Source organism: Pipistrellus kuhlii, unplaced genomic scaffold, assembly GCF_014108245.1.
Source record: "Pipistrellus kuhlii isolate mPipKuh1 unplaced genomic scaffold, mPipKuh1.p scaffold_m20_p_15, whole genome shotgun sequence".
In the NCBI taxonomy this organism is placed as follows: domain Eukaryota; kingdom Metazoa; phylum Chordata; class Mammalia; order Chiroptera; family Vespertilionidae; genus Pipistrellus; species Pipistrellus kuhlii.
The window spans coordinates 11,562,737-11,582,608 of NW_023425460.1; the positions used below are offsets into that span (position 1 = coordinate 11,562,737).

Below are 19,872 nucleotides of genomic sequence, written 5' to 3' on the forward strand. Positions count from 1 at the left end.
GGAGTCTCTGTTCTCCTGTGTCTATCTGTCCTGTCTCACGTGCTAAGCACCGTTTCTCAAACTTGAGCCAGGGAACACGTCTTCTGGCTGCTAACCAAAGTGAGCTGGGTTCTCTTGACTAAGCTAAGACACTGTAAATCTCTAAAGGGTGGATAAATATGCAGTATTTCCCAACCCGACTGGCCACACACCCTTTTCTTCAGGGTTCATATGCAGTATTTCCCAACCCTTTCCACAGAACAACTGTCTTCAGTCACTAGGGTTCCTTGGAAGAATAGTCTGGAGGTCTGATACCCCCAGGAGGAATTCCAAATCCAGACCCTGGGCTCGGTCAGCTCCTTGTTCACCGCTAGGATCCCCTCTAACCTCACCCTTTCATGGGGGAAGGGGAGGGAAGAGGGGGCTGCTTCTGCAACTACCGTATTTTTCGGACCATAAGACGCACTTTTTTCCCCCAGAAGTGGGGGGGAAAAGTCCCTGCGTCTTATGGTCCAAATATAGCCTACACATATACTTTAAAAAAAAAAGTTTTTTTACTTGCCCAGCTCTGTGTGGTCTCTGTGTGCTTGCCCAGCTCTAAAATGGTTCTAAATGCTGCTGTTTACTTTACAGGGTTGATTACATGTGTTTATGACTGTGATGTTGGGTTTTAATGCACATAAAATATTTTAGGACACTATTTGTTTCAGAATCTTTTTTTCTTCATTTCCCTTCTCTAAAAACTGGTGCGTCTTATGGTCCGGAGCGTCTTATGGTCCGAAAAATACGGTATGTCATCCATGAAGCATACACTGCTGACTAGGACATTCTTTTTCTTTTAAAAAAAAAAAATGTTTTTACTAATTCCAGAGAGAGGTAAGGAGAGGGAGAGAGGGAGAGAAACATCAATGAGAGAGAGAGAGAGAGAGAGAATATGAATCATGGATCGGCTGCCTCCTGCACACCCTCTCCTGGGGATCGGGCCCACAACCAGGGGAATCGAACTGTGACCTCCTGGGTCATGGGTCGAAGCTCACACTGAGCCACGCCGGCCGGGCTAGACCATTCTTTAATGTGCTGACACCAGGCAGACCAGCCCTGCCGGGAGACCAGCCCAGGGCGGGACAGCGAAGACGGGAGAGAGATGGACCATGGGGGCCCTGGGTCCTGAGGGAGAAGCCCACCAAACCAGGACTCGCACGTAAAGAGGGACCTGTCACTCCTCTGCCCCCACGGCCCCCCAGAGCCTCCAGGGATAGCACCTACTTTTCAATGGCTGACACGTCGCTGGTGTTAAACTTGCCCCTGGTGAGCAGCTCCGGGGTGATGCGCCCTTCGAACAGCAGGCCCTCCTTGGCCATCTTGACCAGGATCAGGCGAACCAGCTCCCCCAGGTACATGCCGCTGACCATCTTCTCAAACCTGCAGGAGGAGGGCGCCCAGGCGCTCGTCAGGCCCTTCACCCCGGGCACCTCGGGGGAGCGGGGCAGACACAGGAGACGCGCCTCATCCCTCAGCAGCTCGCAGCCTCGCGGGCAGGCAAGGCCACACACGTGTGAATAAGCGCCAAGGGGATGCCAGGGGGAGCTGATGCCAGGGGGTCATGCCCAGGGGGCCCACAGGAGGCGAGCACCCCGGGGCAGGCAGGGGAAACGTTAGGACCTAGAAATGAGCAGAGTACCCTCACCTCTTACAGAACTTGATGCTATACTTAAAAAAAAAAAAAAAAATGGTTTTAATTTATTTGAGAGAGGAAGGGAGAGGGGGAGAGAGATAGAAACATCAATGATAAGAGAGAACCGCTGATTGTCTGCCTCCTGCATGCCCCACACTGGGAATCAAACCCGCAACCCTGGGCACGTGCCCTGACCGGGAATCGAACCGTGACCTCCTGGTTCATAGGGCAATGCTCAACTACTGAGCCACACAGGCCGGACCAATGCTGTACTTTTAAAGGGCTTCTCATCCCCATCGCTCTCTCGGACAGATGGCCCAGGCCTGTGGGAAGGAGGTGGCCGGGGAGCATTCTCTCCGTTTCCCAGCTCAGGGGGTGAATGGCTGCTCGGAGGGAATGCTGAGTGGATGACGGGGCTGAACTGAAGCCATTCCCACGGGACCCGTCACTGGCCACTCCCTGGCATTCATGGTCTCCCTCTCCAGCCTAAAGGGCCAAGACGAGTCTGCTTTGAGGAACCCACTTCTCCCCGACTGACCTCACCCTCACCCTCACCCTGGGGCAGGCCTCTGAGTGGCTTAAAGCCCATCAGCTCATGGCACTGCGCTGGCCACATTCAGTCACAGGCCGGTCCCAGAGGGGGCCCCCCTCTCGCCGCCCCTGGGAGGTGAGGTGGGAGGTGCGGGCTCGGTAACTGCAGCCGCCCGGTGCTGCATGGGAGTGCGCGCTGAAAACGGGGATTGGTGCCATGAGGAGGGGCCAAGAGAAAGCCCTCAGCAGAACGGATCAGAGAGGCAGGTCCACGCCGGGCCTGTCCTCTGAGGGCCCAGCTGGCACGCCCAGCGCTGGCTGTGACACAGCAAAACAACCTGTTCCATTCAGAGACGCGCCCGGAAGCCACAGAGGCTGCTGGACCTGAGCCCGGCCCTCCCTCATCCGTCAACACGGGCCCCGAGAAACACCGTCCGCATTGTTCACGCTCCTGCAGGACCAGACAGGACCGCCCCGGCCACGCATGAGGAGGGTCCTGGCAGGAGAGCGCCTTTCTGAGTCTTCCGTGCCCGCCTGCCCCCCCCCCCCAAGGGCCCACTGGAGTGGCCTCTGGGCGACCTGAGCCTGCAGGAGCCGGGGCAGAGTCCACGGCGGGGGTCCCCCCACAGGAGAGACGGACGGTGCACATCTGACGGGCTTCTTGCTCTGCGGGCACCAGGCGTTCTGCCCCTTCGGCCCCCACCCCGAACCTCGAGCTCAGTGCCCCCCGGGGCACACAGGCGGCCAGCGCGGACAGGCGGGCGGGACTCACAGCTGCTTGCCCGGGTTGAGGGAGCCCCGGTCGATCTCGCGGTCGAACTCCGTGCGGACGTCCTCCAGGGCCCCGTCGTCCCCGAAGGCCCCCCACTCGGTGTTGATGCACATGCGCCCCTCGTCGCCCTCCACCAGGTCGATGTGCCTCAGCTCCTCCATGTAGCAGGCGTTGGTGCCGGTGCCTCGGGGAGAGACAGACGGGAGCGGAAGCTGTGACCACAGCCGCCCGAGGTCACCGAGGGGCGGCGGGGCCGGAGGGAGGGCCGGGGACACGGGGCGGGGGCGTTACCGATGATGAGGCCGACTTCACAGTGCTGGTCGTCGTAGCCACACGTCATCATGGTCCCCACCGTGTCGTTCACCACGGCCACGATGTTGGCATCGTAATCCTGGGGGACAGACAGCAGGACGTCACCGCCCACCCCCACGTGGGGGCAGGGGTCACAGCCTTAAAGAGAAAGAGGCCTGGCCCGGTTTCTCCCTGCGGTGAGAGCAGTGGCCTGCGGACGGAAGGGTCCCGGGTTCGATTCCAGGCAAGGGCACGTACCTCCGTTGCAGGCTCCATCCCCGGCCCTCGGTCGGAGTGCATGCAGGAGGCAGCCAATGGATGTGTCTCTCTCACAACAACGTTTCTCTCTCTCTCTCTCTTTCTCCTGGGCCCTTCCATTCTCTCTCTCAAAAAAAAAGGAAGAAAATATCCTCGAATGAGGATTAACAAAAAGAGGAGAGGGAGAGAGAGAGAGAGAGAGAGAGAGAGAGGTTTTCATAACCTGGAGGAGGGGCCGCTTTCATCCCTGATGGCACCCCCATTAACTGGACCAAGTCCAGTGACTAAATTATAGAAATTGCACCGTTTATTATCTGACTTAAGATTCTCCTCCGTGTGGATTTATACGCAGAGCCACAGCCCTCTACTAACCACCCCGCTACATCCATGCGCTGGCATCCGGCTTCCCACCACGCAGCCTGCACCGGCTCACGCGGATGCCTGCGCGGCCCAGCCCTCCTCTGTCAGGGGCGGCCTCCCCCGCCTCAGAGAGCTCTGTGTCCGACACCCCCTTCTGGACTGCGTCCCCTCACCACCTGCTTCTTCCTGGGCCTTCAAGACCTCGCGCGTGATGCCTCATGCCATGCACCATGCCCCCACCGCCCCACTCCCAAAAGCGTTGTTTTAGAACACAGATTTCTCCCCATTCACCCCACCCACCCCCCACTCCCACCCCCGTGTGGCCAAGGCATTGGCCTGAGAGAAGTTACCCCGCGTTTTTTGATGGCTTTGTTAAGCAGCTTCACCACGTCCGCTCCCTCCACTCCGCTCGCTTTAAACCGCTTCGTCCAGGTGATCAGGATGCCCTGCAAAGGAGAGCAGATGGGGTTGGACCAAGAAGGCTGGGGGGCCCCCCAGAACCCCCAGGCCCTGGGGGAGACTGCTCAAGGGCAGAGACAGAGCAGAGGCCCCGAGGACCGAGGGGCTGGCTCCAGACACACCGGGTAACAGGACCAGACCGTCCCATTTCCTGAAGACCTGCCTGACTTTAACGCATGGTTCTCTCGACCTGATGGCCACAAATATCATCACCTCCCATTCGTGCCTACAAAGCTTCTAAAACAATGTAAGACGTGCAGCCTGGCCAGTGTGGCTCAGTTGGTTGAGCCCTGTCCCATGCACCAAGGGGTCAACGGCTCGATTCCCAGTCAGGGCACATGCCTGGGTTACGGGGTCAGTCCACAGTGGGGGGCGTGCAGGAGGCAGCTGGTCAATGGTTGCCTCTCATCAATGTTTTTTTCTCTCTCTCTCCCTCTCCAAGATCAATTTTAAAATGTGTGTGTGTGTGTGTGTGTATATATATATATATATATATATATACATACATATATATATATGGCACGCAGACCATCCCATAAACAAAAGGGAAAAGTAGTCAAGAAAAGGGGTTCGTGAGCTTCTGCCCTCCGGGGCTCCCCTGCAGCCTGGGAATCCCGGAATGAACTCACCTCATCTATCTTGGACTGGCGACAAGGGAAGGAAAACGTGAGTCCCACGGGCAGTTTCTTGTCCTTGATGTGTTTTTTCTCCATGAAGTCTCCCAGGCACTCAGCGACATGGTCGAAAAGCTGGAGAAAGCAGAGCCGTCAGGAGGGAGAACAGCAGCTCAGGGGACACGCGGACGGCACGGCGCCCTGAGGCCCCGCTTGAAAAGCCGCGGCAAGTGGGAATGGCAGAGACACGTCCCTTAGCACAGCCTGCCTGCGGGCCAGCCCGGCTGAGGGGGCGTTTCAAACCCTCCAGAGAGAGCTGCCCCTTAGCAATCCCTGAAAGGTATGATGTGGGTATTTAAAACATGAAAAACCTTTTAAATAGTAAAACTCATCATTTAATTTTTTTTGTAATTAAAAATAATAGAAAATCGGCTCATCCCTCTGTCATGTCACACAGTCTCCATCAGCCCCTTCTCAGAAGTCATCGCTCCCACCTCCCTTTCCCCGGATGTCTCTATCCATCTCCCTCCCTCTGCAAATCCCGGACAGATTGCTAGCGCACCTGGGCGGTTCAGCCATCTGCAGACGGCCGTATGTATACTTTTCCCTGAAGCATCAGGGACATGCCAAGGAAAGGGCCCACGACCTAAGTGCCGAGCTTACCGGCTTCTCACAAGCTGTATGCCTCTGTGTCACCAGTGTATTAGATCCAGAAAGATGAAGAAACACACGCTATCAGCACAGACACCCCCCTGGAGGCCCCTCCAGTCACAGCCGCCCTGACCTCCGACACTGGTCCTGCCTGCCTACCACGTGTGAACGGAGCGACACGGAGCCCTCGCCGTGACGTGAGTGAGTCAGCCGCCTGTGTGTGTCTCTGTAGCTGTTCCAACTCCCTGCTGCACGGGATTAAGGGGTGAAGAGGCCCTATTTAGTGGACTGCGATCTAAGCTCGCCTGCTCCACCTCACACGGCCGGCCGGGGAGGTGCACACACATCGTAGGACCGACTACGGAGAGCCCGGAGCAGTTCCCTGGCTCTGCACGAAGTCCGTCGGTGATGATGGAGGCTCACCGCCATCGAGGCAATCTTTTTGGACCCAATTCCTCCCTTCCTCCCTAAAATGTACCCAGGACCGAAGCTACTGTTTCCTCTGTGTTCCGGCCAGCGTGCTTAGCGGAATGTACTTGAACTAAGAAGTCCCCTTTTCCTTAACTCTGTGCTCCGCAGCCCAGGCCTCAGCCCGCCCCATCGTCCTCACACGCCGTCAGAGCACCAGCCCCCCCCCCTCCCCCACCATGTGGAGCGGGCACAGCCATGGGGCTTCCTGAGGCCGGAGGAAGGCCAGGCCAGGCCACACGGCACAGGCGGCAGACCCAGGCCTGCTCCAGACAAGGCGTCGGCCTGAAGGCTTTCCTTGCAGGGGCGCCCTTCAGAGGGGACCGGAAGTCATTACTCCTGTCTCCATCTTTCTCCAGATGCCCCAGGCCCAGCTCTGACGTCTGACTTATCTGCCGTGTGGAGAAAACCCTGTCCGTGTGGATGCAGGAGCCCCTGTCCCGGCGTCGCTGGGAGTCAGGCTGTGCCTGCCGCCAGCCAGCAGCCCCGGTGGGGAGACACGGCCACCGCCCCCGGAGGCCCGGCTAAGCTCCCTGTGACCTACTTCTCCGGGGGATCTAAGCCCACTGCGGAGTCCACCCGCCTCCCCCACCTTCACCCGCACACACAGAGAAGGCTGGCAGGCTGCAGAGCGGATTCACATGAGTGGGGTGCACTCACCAGCGCCCTCACGCCCCCCCCCAACTGAGCCCAACAGAACCACCCAAAGTGCTCCGTTAAGAAGGAAATGCCGTGTTTGTGAACTGTCCACCATCCGGGGGCTTCAGGGGGCGGGAAGCCACCCCCACCTCAGGCGAACCATGTCTGGGACCAACCAGGGGAGGAAGTGGCCGGCTTTCTGCACTCAAAGTTTCAGAGTCCGAAAAGCATTGTTTTTCTCTTTTCTGACAACATGCTAGTTATTTCAAAAGTCCCCCCACACACAGACTCAGTTCCTCTGACAGAGAAGGCAAACGATCACTAAAAAAACCCAAAAAAAAAAAACCTAAAAAAAACACTTCTTAATTCAAAACTACCTAAATTAAGTAAGTGATGTCTTAGGATTTCATGCTTCCAAAATTAAAGCTTACAATTGCATCGAAACTAGAGATATCGTGTGTGTGTGTGTGTGTGTGTGTGTGTGTATGTGTGTGTGTGTGTAAAGAGAAAGGGAGGTTAAAGCAAATGGTTAGTTTAGCAATTTGGAAGTCTGGACCAAGGGTTATATGGGAATTCTCTGTGTTTATCTGAAAACTTTTCTGTACGTTCAATATTATTTCAAGCAAACGGTTTACAAATCTATTTAAGAATTCCCACACACTTCAAAAGATGTTATCACAACACCGAGAACTCGTCACTGTTCAGAGTCTGTGAATGTGAGTTGCTTCGTGGGCAAAACAAAGCCCTTAGTTTTCCAGAATACTCTACAGGTCAATACGGGATCTCAGAAAAATGGACCACCCAGAGGTTATTCCTAACTTCACACCAAACTTCTGCCACAGAGGCTCCTGATTCATCCCTGTTTTTCAGCTGGCGACCTTCTCCCTCATCCCCTGCACTTTACCGCCTTGCCCACAGCCCTCACATTTCCTCATCACCAAAAAATGTTTAAATCAATAAAAACAAGACAAAGACAAAGCCCAGGCTGAGAGTGCTCTGTGCTGGTAAACCTGTAACATCTGGAGCCAGAGCGCCTGGGTTCAAATCCCAGCTCTGTCACTTATCCGCTGTGAGACCCCAAGGGCTAGTTACTTAACATCAAGCCTCAATTTTTCTCATCTGTGAAATGGGACTAGTAATACCTACCCAAGAGGGTTGTTGTGATGATTAAGTTAGTTAATCCACAGTAAGCGCTTAGTGACTTATATAGAACAAACGCTATGTATTTACTATAATACTACATCATCATCATCACCATCATCTTTCTTCTTTGCAGACCGGCTGGAAGGGCAGAGAAAACTGACAGCAGGGAGGAAAGTGAACCTGGGGCTGAGGAGATGGGGAAGGAGGCTGGCAGAAACGAGGTCCCAGAGGCAGCAGTTAGAAGGAAGTCATTGTGGCCCAGCTTACGTGGAAAATCACCGTCATGAACCCATGAACCAAAAGGTCAACGGTTCAATTCCCTGTCAGGGCACATGCCCAGGTTGTGCCCTGACTCAATTCCCAGTAGGGGGCATATAGGAGGCAGCTGATCAATGTTTCTCTCTCATCATTGATATTTCTCTCTATCTCTTTCCCTTCCTCTCTCTCTAAAATAAAGAAAAAAATGTTAAAAAAAAAAAAAAAAAAAAAGGAAGAGGAAGAGGAGGAGGAGAAAGTGAACATGGCCAGTATGTACCTGTGGGATAGACACCCCCTTAATTTTCAAACCCTGTGAAGCACACGGGAATGTCGCAGCACAGGGGGACAGTCCCAGGGTGAAGGCAGCAGGCAGAGGTGGCTCAACCCAAGAACCATGAGGACAGGGTGTGCCAGGTCAGTACTTGTTGCCAAATGGAAAGAGCAAAGATGCCAACCCAAGCCCGCTAGCACTGCGGGGGGCGGGGCTCGGAGCCCTACCAGCGGGCAGGGATCATGCCCCATGCCGGATGATTGGGCCAGTTTCTAAGCGGGAAAACTCCAGACAACCCACGTCAGAGGCTGCCTGAACCTCTGGTGGTTCCTCTGTTCCAACGACAGTGTCGCGGCCTGCAAAGCTCTTAACCAAAACCCGCAGAAGCAGGTGAAAGGCCTTTCTCAGAGAGGCAGAGAGCTTGCCCCAGGCCCCTCAGGTTAATTTAGGAACAGAGTGGAGTCAAGAGGAGGTGGCTGCTGGGCCTCGTGGCGAAGTCCAGCCCAGAGCCAATGGGATTTCTGGAGAAATTAGTCATGGACCTGAGTGCGAACACACCCTCCCTCAAGCCAATATTTGGCGATCTCTGAGTCCGTGTCTTGGATGGCAGTCATGACCCGGGAGGCGAGCTGCAAACTGGAGGAGCCAGAACATCCACAGGAATAGGGGCTTACAGGACGCAGACATGACTGGAAACAGGGTCCTCAGCCAGAGACCCACCACTCACCGCAACCAGGCGGGCAGGAGAGGGCGGATGGGTCCTTCTGAGCGTGAGCACGGGCATGGCCACGGCCCCCCGGCCAGCAAAGGCAGGTAGCCCTTGGGGGGGTAGGGGGGCACCCTGAAGGGGGTGGGGCTCTGGTACCGAGTGAGAGAGGAGGGGACGGTGATTTTCCACGTAAGCGCCTGCCCGATTTGCTTTCTGTGCCCGGGACTCACAGAGGCTATTAAATCCGGTGGCCAGGATCCCTCGATTCGCCCTGGGGCTGCAAACGAAAATTCCTGCTGCCTCACGGGTGCCAGCCGCACCCTAGGGGGTGAGGTGGGTGAGGGGGCCGATGACTTGGAAGAGGTGCTTTGACCCAAGGGCTCTGCCAAACCTGCGCTGAGGAAGAACCCCAGGATCCCTGGCCAATGCATGCCTTTCTCCCACAGAGCCGCTGGGCCTCCCTCGTCACACTCCCCGCCTGTGTCAGTCCTGGAGCCCCATCCCCCGGTTCGCCCCGGCAGCGGGTCTCTGCAGGCCACGCCTTCCCCCCGGAGTCCCTCTCCACACGCATGTATGACGGGCTCCCTCCGGAGCTCAGGACACCCGTGCTGCGGGGCCGGGTCCCGGGGGCACCCACCTGGCTCCCGCTGCCGTGCATGATGCTCTCCGGCGTGTCGTACACCTCGGACTCCATCTGCACGTTCTGGTCCTTGTCTAGGCTCACTTGCACCCGCAGGATTCGGAAGAAAGACCCACCAAGGTCCAGGGCGATGAAGTCCCCCTTCTCTGTCCGGGGAGAAAGCAGGCGTTGAGTCAGATCCCGGTCTTAGGAAGGCCCCACACTTGTCCAGCCATCCCCTCCTGGAGGCACAGCTCTTTGGGCTGGGCATCCTGAAAAGCCTCACGGGAGTACAAAAGCCCACCCCACCTTTCTCCAACTCCTGACTGACCCTTTGTCAGAAACAGTGCCACTCCCGGCACATTGAAAATAAAACGAGCATTTCAACTCAGCAAAACCCTACCTCTGAGGTCGTCCCATAACTTGGGTTCCTCGCACGGCAGCTCAGACAGGATTACAGTGAGGCCAGAACTCCACTTATTCCCGAGGGGATTTTTATTATTATTATTATTATTATTATTATTATTATTGTTATTACTGTGGTAAAATATACATAAAATTTGGCCTGGCCAGTGTGGCTCAGTGATTGAGCATGGACCTATGAATCAGGAGGTTATGGTTCAATTCCCCTTCAGGATACAATGCCAAGTTGTGGGCTCGATCCCCAGTGTGGGGCGCGCAGAGGCAGCAGATCAGTGATTCTCTCTCATCATTAATATTTCTCTCTCTCTTTCTCTCTCTCTTCCTCTCTGAAATCAATAAAAATATTGATTTAAAAACCTATGTAAAGATATATACATAAAATTTACTGTTGTAACCATTTTTAAGACTACAATTCAATATACTCCCAATGTTCTACAATCATCACCACTATCTATTTCCAAAACTTTTCACCACCCCAAACAGAAACTTTATAACCATTAAGCAATAACTCCCCATTTCCCCTCCCTCTAGTCCACATGTGTCAAACACAAGGCCCTCGGGCCAAATCCGTCCCGCCAGGCCTTGCAATGTGGCCCGCACCGCGCTGTCATCACTGCACTCTGCTGCGTTTCCATCACAATGACAGTTTATGACTGTTCAGTAAACCATTCGGCCCGCGATTTAGGCTGGATTTTAGATTTTGGCCCCTTCTCTGACTGAGTTCGACACCCCTACTCTAGTCCCTGGTAACCTCTATTCTACTTTCTGTCTCTATAACCTTGCCTATTCAGATATTTCATGTAAGTGAAATCATAGTAGTTGTCCTTTGGAGTCTAGCTTATTTCATTTTGTGTAAAAACTAAAAGTGCCAAAGCCGGTTTGGCTCAGTGGATAGAGCGTCGGTCTGTGGACTGAAGGGTCCCGGGTTCGATTCCGGTCAAGGGCATGTACATTGGTTGCGGGCACATCCCCGGTAGGGGGTGTGCAGAAGGCAGCTGGTCGATGTCTCTCTCTCATTGACGTTTCTAGCTCTCTATCCCTCTCCCTTCCTCTCTGTAAAGAAATCAATAAAATATATTTAAAAAAAACAAAACAAAACAAAAAACTAAAGGTGCATCTGTGTTGTAGCATGTGTCAGGACTTCACTCCTTTTTGAGGCTGTATGTACAGTTCACATTTTGTTATTCCATTCATCTGTCAGTGGACACCTGGGTTATTCCCATCAACGGGTGTTTTTAACAGAAGCCCCTGTCGATCACATAAGAGTAAACTGGCCTCATATCGTTGCATTCCTCAGGGCCAATGCGAGCAATCACTGGGTGGCCTCAACAGCACAGAGAACGATGGTGTGAAACTGTATGCCGAGACCACCACAGAGCACCCAGGGTGGTGGCCACCGGCAGGATGGCAAACCATTAGGCTACCATCCAACATTACCTTATTTCCCGTTAGTTACCCCCACACGAGCTCCCCGAAAATCAGTTAAAATCTGTTAATTTGCCCAGCCAGCTGGTTCAGTGGTTGAGCATTGACCTATGAACCAAGTCACAGTGCAATTCCTGGTCAGGGCACAAACTTGTAAAGAATAAAAGGTTTTAATGTTTATTAAATACAATTTATTTTTTTCTGTTGTGATTTTGGTGTCATTCTCTATGAAGCCATTGCCAAATCCAAGCTCACAAAGATTCACACCTCTATTTCCTTCTAAGATTTTTATAGTTTTAGCTCATCATAACTTTTAATTTGTTATGTGATATGAGATAAAGGTCCCGTTTCATTCTTTTATATGTGGACTAGAGGCCTGGTGCACAAAATTCATGCACAGGGGTGGGGGGGTCCCCTTCAGCCCAGCCTGCACCCTCTCCAATCCAGCCTCCCTCAGGGAATATCCAGCTGCCCGTTTAGGCCCAATCCCTATTTAGGCCAGCCTGATTGCCCCTAACTGCCCCCCACCACAGGCCTGATTGCCCCTCACTGCCCCTCACTTGGTTGCCCCCAACTGGCACCCCCCACTGGCCTGCTTATAGGCAGTCATCTTGTGAGGGTATGATGGTCAATTTGCATATTACCTCTTTATTATATAGGCTAGATATCCCAGCATCGTTTTCTTTGTTCTTTAGTGCAAATAATGAAAATTTGATCTAGTAAACAACTATAAACCACTTGTGCATAGGGAAATCGTAGGCACAAAAGTGAACACCATGCTAGGATAAAATTATGAATGTTTTCATTTTGTTTCAATATTTTAAAAATTAATTTACTGTTTAATGTTTAAATAAATACTTTTTCATGTTTTACACTGGCTCTTCATCATAATTTAAAAAAAAAAAAAAATAGCCCTCAGTAAACACAAGTTCTTGGGCTCAAGTCCCAGGTGACGGAGGCGGAACCTGCTTCGCGGTGCCCGTGCTGACAGCAGGAAGAGTTTCTGCCCCGCATGCAGGAAGGGTCGGCTTCACGCAGTACCTTGGACCCAGGCCTAAAGGTTTCCGAGCAGGGTGAGTGAAAACAACCACAGCCACCTATGACCCAGGAGGAGCCTGGCCGTAGGGTGCCTGGGGCTGGCCCGCACTTCTGCAGACCCCTCCCCGATGGCCGGTCCACCCCGGCCGCTGATGGCCGGTCCACCCCGCCGCCGATGGCCGGTCCACCCCGGCTCGCTGCTGCTGTGTTTTCACCAGCCCAGGTCAGCGGGGAGGTGAGTCAGAAAAGGCAACCAGGAAGGGTGGCCTTGAGATGTCGGGACAATTCCAAGTCCCGGGCACTCCACGCACTGGGAAGTGGGGTGGATGCTGTGCGGGCGGCTTTCCCTGCAGGCAGTTCACACAGGGTCATGTCAGGCCCAGGGCAGCTCCTGGTCCTTCCTGACCAGTGGCCCTCGTTCCAGGGCGTGTTCGTGCCCATAGAATCGGCATTTGGCGCCTCTCCTGTGAATCACGCTTGCAGCTCAGGAAACATGGGACAAACATTAACTCCCTTTCTCCGTTTAGGGATTAGGAAGCTCCAACCAAACCAGCCGAGTGACTGGCTCGTGGTCACACCTGTGGCAAGGCCGGGGCCCCTCCCTTTCTGAGTCACTTGCATCCTTGTAAATGCTGCGATGCTCATTATTTTTTATGGGAATACTAGGGGCCCGATGCAGAAATTCATGTATGGGTACGGTCCCTAGGCCTGGCCAGCGATGAGGGCCAATCTGTGGGGTGGCACCGGCCCACTCACTAGCCAGCCCGGTCCCCCCACTGCCACCAGCTTGCCTGCCAGACCCACCCTCTGCCACCGCCACCGGTCACCGCCCTCTGCAGGGCAACCAGCGGAGTGATTGGGGGAGCCAGCTGGAACCTGCCTTGGCTGGCCTAGGGCCTGCAGGCTGGGGGCAGCTCCTGCATTAAGCATCTTCCCCCAGATGGTCACTGCATGTCATAGTGACCGGTCATTCCACCAGTCGTTCTGCTGTTCAGTCTATTTGCATATTAGGCTTTTATTATATAGGATGTCCTATTTTCCTTAGTTGGATGATAAGCAACTTGAAAAAAAGGGCAACTGAAGATGCCTCCTTCCCTCCCCCAGTACTGAGTACTGCCCACAGCAGGCCATCAGCAAGGTTTGCTGCTAGTTCAGTAAGAACAGCCTGGGTCAGACACATGGCTGTTGGGTCCCATTCTCTGCCACACAAAGGACAACAAGGAATGAACTCCAGTAAGGGCAACGTGGTATCTGGTAAACGTTGTTGCCTGTCTAGTATCTCTTTAGGTAACTCCCTTCCTGATTTATAGCTGAAGTTGGGGTAGAGCTGACAGTGCCGCCCACACCCCCCCGCCCCCCGCTTCAGATCCAGGAGACCAATATGTGACCCAGGAGCATCCAGAGTCACCCACCTTGCCACAAGGATTGGTTCCGGGTGGGCACATGACCCATGCCAGCCAAGCGTCACCCTCTCCAAGACCATCCCTGGGATGGCCAGCTCTGAGGTGAAGTGTGGGCGGAGGCCACCTGAGGAGAGGTGGCCTGAGCAAGAAGCCAACAGAGACTGAAAGAATATTAGGCAGAATATGACTAGATTTCCCAGTTACATGAACCAGAAAAGGCCGCCTTTGCTTATACAAACGAGTTAGATTTCTTTCAGAAAGCTCCCTAGTTCAATTTTGTTTAATCCTCACCCAAGGATACCATATTTTCCGGCGTATAAGACGACCCCCTAATTTTACAGTTAAAACATAGGTTTAGGCCTATATTCGCTGTATAAGACTACCCCCCACTTCTGAGGCAACACCAGTTTTTCGGGATACACTCGGCGTATAAGAAGACCCCCTTCATCTTATACGCCGGAAAATACGGTATGTTTATTGATTTTTTTAGAGAGAGAAGGAAGGAAGAAGGGAGGGAAAAAGGAACATCAATGTGAGAGAGAAATATTGATCAGTTGCCTCCCCTACACACCCTGACCAGGGACTGAACCCGCAACCTAGGTATGTGTCCTGACCAGGCATCAGACCTACGACCTTTTTGGTGTATGGGACAATGCTCCAACAAATCCAAGTTCAATAGTCCTTACTGGGAATACATCCACCAAATACTTGCCCTCATAACAAAGGGGTCCACGTCCCCCTTTCCCTCGGGTTGGCACCCCATTCAGACCTGTGGTGTCCGGTCAGCCCACTGCAGAGGCACCAGAGCTCCATCTCTGGGCTCATCCCCATCTTGGAGCCATCGGAGTCGGGTGAGACAGCCTACCAGTGCTTCCCCCTTACCCGCCTCTCCTGCCCACGTCGGAAGGATGCCAGTGAATTCTGAAAAACCCTGGATCTTTCCTCCAGGGTTAGACATGCACACTTGGTGAGGGGAAGGGAGGCCTCTGACTCATCCCACAGATTGGTAAGGCCTTCCCAGAAAATTCTTACACCGTCAGTTATTAAATTCCAATCATGAAGCGGAGGACCATGGCCCACAGTCACTCTCATGGTGGTTTGCAGTTTCCACAGCACTTCTGCTTGGTCCTCTGGACAGCCTGAGGCAGGCAGGGCAAGGATTCTCGCGCCCATTTTACAGATGGGGAAATGGAGGCTTAGGAAAGTTAGCTGTCTTCTCCGAGGTCACACAGGTAATGAGCAGCAGAGCCAGAGATTAACCCCGTGTTCTAGGCTTTTATTGTATCTATTTTTCTTTCCGTTCCGGCCTCTTTTTGTAGTGGCGGGCTTTTCCTCCGACTTCCTCTTCAAATCCTGGGCCTCGACCTTCCTTCCTGCTGCTGGTGCCTCTGGCTTACGACTTCTCCCCACATTTCCCATCTCCACAGAAGCTCGGAGAACGGCTCTTCTAGAGGAGGCTCATTAAACAAAGCATCTGAAGGGCCCCTGGCAACTCTCCACTTTCTAATGACAGCCATTATTACCGGCGAATAATAGAAAGCAAACACGGGACAGATGTCGCTCTTGAGTCCAGGCCTGTGCTGGGATACAGGGCAAACAGAAACGGCGCTTTCGTGAAATGCCTGCCTTGGCCTTGCTCAGCGAATTAACTCTGAAACGCGAAGGCTTTCCCTCCTGTCTGCAATCCAGAAACCTGGTGAGTGAAAAACCAACTAGAACGCGGGCATTCCGGAGATGTCACAGGTGGAAAGGACTTGGAGATCATCCAACCGTCTTCTCAAATAAGGAAACTGAGTCAGACACCGATAAGTGTCCAGCCCAAATGAAAAGAAAGTAAACATTTCCCTCCCTTTGGCTAGACAGCAGTACTCTGTACAGAGTGAGTTCAAAAAATTAACAGTGAAAGAAAAAGAACTAACAGTGACTGCACCACAAATCAAATGTGTTGTTTTTTTTAATTACCCTTTTGGATAGAGCGTGCTAGGAACCATGAAGCTAAAACAAAGAAATATTCAACTCAATCTGCCCTCAATAGCTTACAATATAATTGGTATTTATAATATTCTTAAGGATGAATGAGAAGAGAAGAAAAAAAAGGGAAAGAAAAGGCTTTACAAATGAAGCAGAGTGACCAGGGTCTCGGGAAGGAGACTTCTGTTCAGCCACGTCATCAGAGTAAAAAGGCTTCTATCTTCCTTCTTTTATTTATTATCCACATCTTTCCCATCCCAAGAAGGACATGCAGCCGCTAAAAGTCCCCTTAGGGTTTACAATTTTTTAATGTACAGATTACTGAAGAGCTATTAAAGAAAAGCCACTACCCGTAAGAAAATGTCCAAAGATTAAAAATAATAATAATAAAAACGGGCCAATACAGTTACAAAAAAAAAATCAGTAATTTTCCAAACTCTGAGCCCAGCCCACCAGGGGAAGGTGGGCGGGAAAGGAAAGTTAGATTCTCCCTGTCCGTGGAGGTCACATCGCCGCTGGAGGGCGGGAGCAAATCTCCGTGGGGCGCGTCCAGCCTGTCCTTCCGTGGTTTGGGGCTGCCGCTAATTCTGCTGCTCACTAATTAATTACACCGTTGAAGCAGTAATTAATACTCCGGAAAGGGAACAGCACCATGGTTTACAACGAAGGAGACCAGCATTCTGACGACGCCGAGGGACCTGCTTGGTTCTTGGTTGCTAAGCAAGCAGGGGAGGGGAAGGGGAAGCACCTGTCACTAAAGGGCAGGGACTGGGCGCGGGTCAGGTCTCCGAGGCCTGGGCATCAATGTCAATGTCAGGGTGGGGCTGTCAGGGCCGTTCCAAGAAGACTGTGGGCCCCAGGGCACCTGATCTGAACCCGCCCCCCATGAACAATAGGCACAGCCATTGGGAGAAAGGCTAGAGGGTGTTTGGCTGCACTGTTGAAGCCCTAACCCGTACTCTGAGAAGCATGGCCTTAGGTGGAAGCAGGGTCCTTGCAGAAGTAATCAAGTTAAGATGAGGTCCTCAGGGTGGGTCTCCTCTGACCGGGATCCTTAGGGGAAGAAAATGGCGGTGTGAAGACAGAGGCACAGGGAGAGCACCGTGTGGTGACAGAGACAGATGGAGGACACAGTGCAAACCAAGGAACACCAGACCACCAGCAGAGGCTAGCAGAGGCCAGGAAGTGCCTACCCGAAGCCTCAGAGGGAGCCTGGCCCGGCCGACACCCTGATTTTGGACTTGTAGCTTCCAGAACTGTGAAGCAGTGTGTTCTTGTTATGAAAAGCCACCAGCGCGTCCTAGGGCAGCCTTGGAGGCAAACACAGGGCAAAAGAGGCAGCAGGTGAGGGTGGGATGGGAGGCGAAGGGCCCGGAGGACAGGGGAGCAGACCCAGGCCCTCTGCACAGCACGTGGGTCCTCGCACATCACGGTTTTGGTTTCGCCTCCTCCCTCTCCTTCTGTTTCGCTTTTGTGATGTTTTCTTTAAAATACATTTTTATTGATTTCGGAGAGGAAGGGAGAGGGATAGAGAGATAGGAACATCAATGAAAGAGAATCATCGATTGGCTGCCTCCTGCATGCCCCCTACTGTGGGGGATCAAACCCACAACCCAGGCAAGTGCCCTTGGCCAGAATTGAACCTGGGACCCTTCAGATGGTCTATCCACTGAGCCAAACCAGATAGGGCTCTCCTGTTTTGTTTGTTTGTTTGTTTTTGTTTGTTTTTTAATCCTCACCTAAGGATGTTTTTCCCATTGGTTTTTTTAGGAAGAGTGGAAGGGAGAAAGGTGGGAGGGGAGAGAGAGAAACATAGAAATATCAACGTGAGAGACACACACCGATCGGTTGCCTCCCGTATGAGCCCCTCCCAAGGCTGGGGAACTTACAACAAAGATATATGTCCTTGATCAGAAAGAGAATCCGTGATCCTCCAGTGGGCGGGCGGGCACGCTAACCACCGAGCCAAACCAGCCAGGGCTCCCCTGCTCCTAACGCCGCTCTGTGCTCCTCAGAGACTGCCCTCAGCTTCTGGCCCCATCCACACGGGGAGGAAAGAGGCTCAAAGGGAGTCTTTGGGGCCCAGGCTCCTGGCTCCTGTCCCACAAGCCCTAGGACAGTGACCCTGGCATGGCTTAGGGCCACATCTGTCATCCCTCTGAAGTCATCCCTCTGAAGACACCACTGATGGCGAGACACATCATCGTTTCACATAACGTGAAGAAAGAAAAACTGCTGCCAGTAATAACTATGAGGTGTGGTCATTGTACAATACATTGATTTCAGAGATATTTAAGAAAAAATTATCTAAAAATAGATGAAATATGGGGGGGTGGGAGATCAGAGGTTTGGGGAAAAGGCAAGTGCGCAGGTTAAGCTGGTTTTTTTCCTGCAGGACGGTCACGGTCTGTATTATTCGGTGTCTGTCACAAATTCATCTCTACGACGGGGCTGCAGAGTGCTGACTTTCCCAAGCGAGTCTGAATCCTGAGCCTTGTTTTGAAGAGCAGCTGACGGGGCAAACGGCTCGCTGACTAGTGTGCTTCGATCACACGCTGAGCCCCTCCACTTGGAAATGATTGGGGAGCGGGTGAGGGAGAGAACCCCTGCCCACAGCCGCGTCTGAGGATGGGGAGCTGGCTGAGGGGCGGGGGCAGGGAAGGCATCTCTGCTCCTTGGCTGTGTTAGTTTTGGGCCAATAACACAGAATCAGTGCCCTGAAGACAACGGGTGTCCTTCTGAGCTCTTCCAAGTAACGGGGTGCCATGCCCCCCCCCCCTCTCAGCTGGCAGCAGACACAGCTGCACCTCTCCTACAGAACTCCACCAGCTAATCCGAAAGGCTCCAATGCTCCCAGATGTGAGTACCATCCAGGGCTGGGGAAAAGCAGAGGTGAGCTACAAAGCCGGAGACATCAGAACAAAGCCCAGGGCACACCGCACGCAGTCCAGCCACCCCGATGGCCAGATCTCTTTGGTAGTTAACAAAACCCCGAACTGCAGGTAACGAGCCCTCAGGGAGAACCCAAAGATGGAGGTGGAGTGGATTTTAAACAGTCCAGAGCCATCAGAGATGCAAATGCCAGTGTGTGTGCCCGGAGCACAGCCCGCCGGTGGCCACCCAGCGCACGTTCTTCCTTCGCATGGAAACCCTCCCGGCTTCTAAAGGCCGCTCAGGCACCGCAGGACTTCCCCCCAGCCCTGTCCTTGCCGTCTTTTGTGCACATCAGCTGCCACCGCTGCGGTTTCCTGACATCCACTTTGCAGGCTGCATGCCAGCCGTCCCAAATCCCAGCTTCCCAGGAGCCTCCGGAGCAGGGAATGAGGGCCGGGCTCTCGGGGCGTGACTTCCTTCTTCCTTCTCTCACACACAGCTGAGTCCCAGCCTCGAGCACAGGACACAGCTCAGAGCGGGATTCCTGCCCAGACTGGGCAGGCACAGCACCCGCCCCTGCAAACTACGAACTGCGGGCCTGCTGGGCAGAACAGCTCCGGGCGCAGGCCAGGCTGTGCCCGCTCGGCCGCCACCCTGCCGAGTCCAGGGGCTGAGGCCCCCCCACCTCCCTCCCCACTGAGGGCCATGCGCCATACACACACACTAACAGGATCATTTCTTTCTTCCATCCTTTCACCCCTGGCCTTTGCCTGCCTTGGGGCTACCCTGATTTAGCATCTATACCATTTGTTCAGATGGGGACTCGAATCTCCCCTCTGAGTGGGAGGCCCACCAGTCACTAGGATTGCTCCTTGTTTGAAGGGAGGCCTTGATGCCCTGATGGAGAGATTCTCCTAAAATGAACTCTTCTTTTCTTCTGGAGCCTTTCCTGTGCTGGTGACAAGCATGTCTAAGATCTTACACAGCATCTGTAAGACCCACAAATATCACCCTTTCTGATCACAAGCTACTACCCTGTTT

At 53.5% G+C, this 19,872-nt stretch overlaps 1 protein-coding gene across 1 annotated transcript in view; it reads right to left on the reverse strand.

The window, feature by feature from the left end:
• The window catches only part of HK1 (hexokinase 1), a 62,536-nt gene that overhangs the window by 22,791 nt on the left and 19,873 nt on the right, over positions 1 to 19,872 (reverse strand). The window contains exons 3-8 of the mRNA XM_036438273.2: positions 9,716 to 9,864; positions 4,955 to 5,074; positions 4,217 to 4,312; positions 3,249 to 3,348; positions 2,958 to 3,141; positions 1,246 to 1,401 (exon numbers count right to left, since the gene is read on the reverse strand). Coding sequence (XP_036294166.1) covers positions 1,246 to 1,401; positions 2,958 to 3,141; positions 3,249 to 3,348; positions 4,217 to 4,312; positions 4,955 to 5,074; positions 9,716 to 9,864 — 805 coding nt within the window. The remainder of the gene's footprint in view (positions 1 to 1,245; positions 1,402 to 2,957; positions 3,142 to 3,248; positions 3,349 to 4,216; positions 4,313 to 4,954; positions 5,075 to 9,715; positions 9,865 to 19,872) is intronic.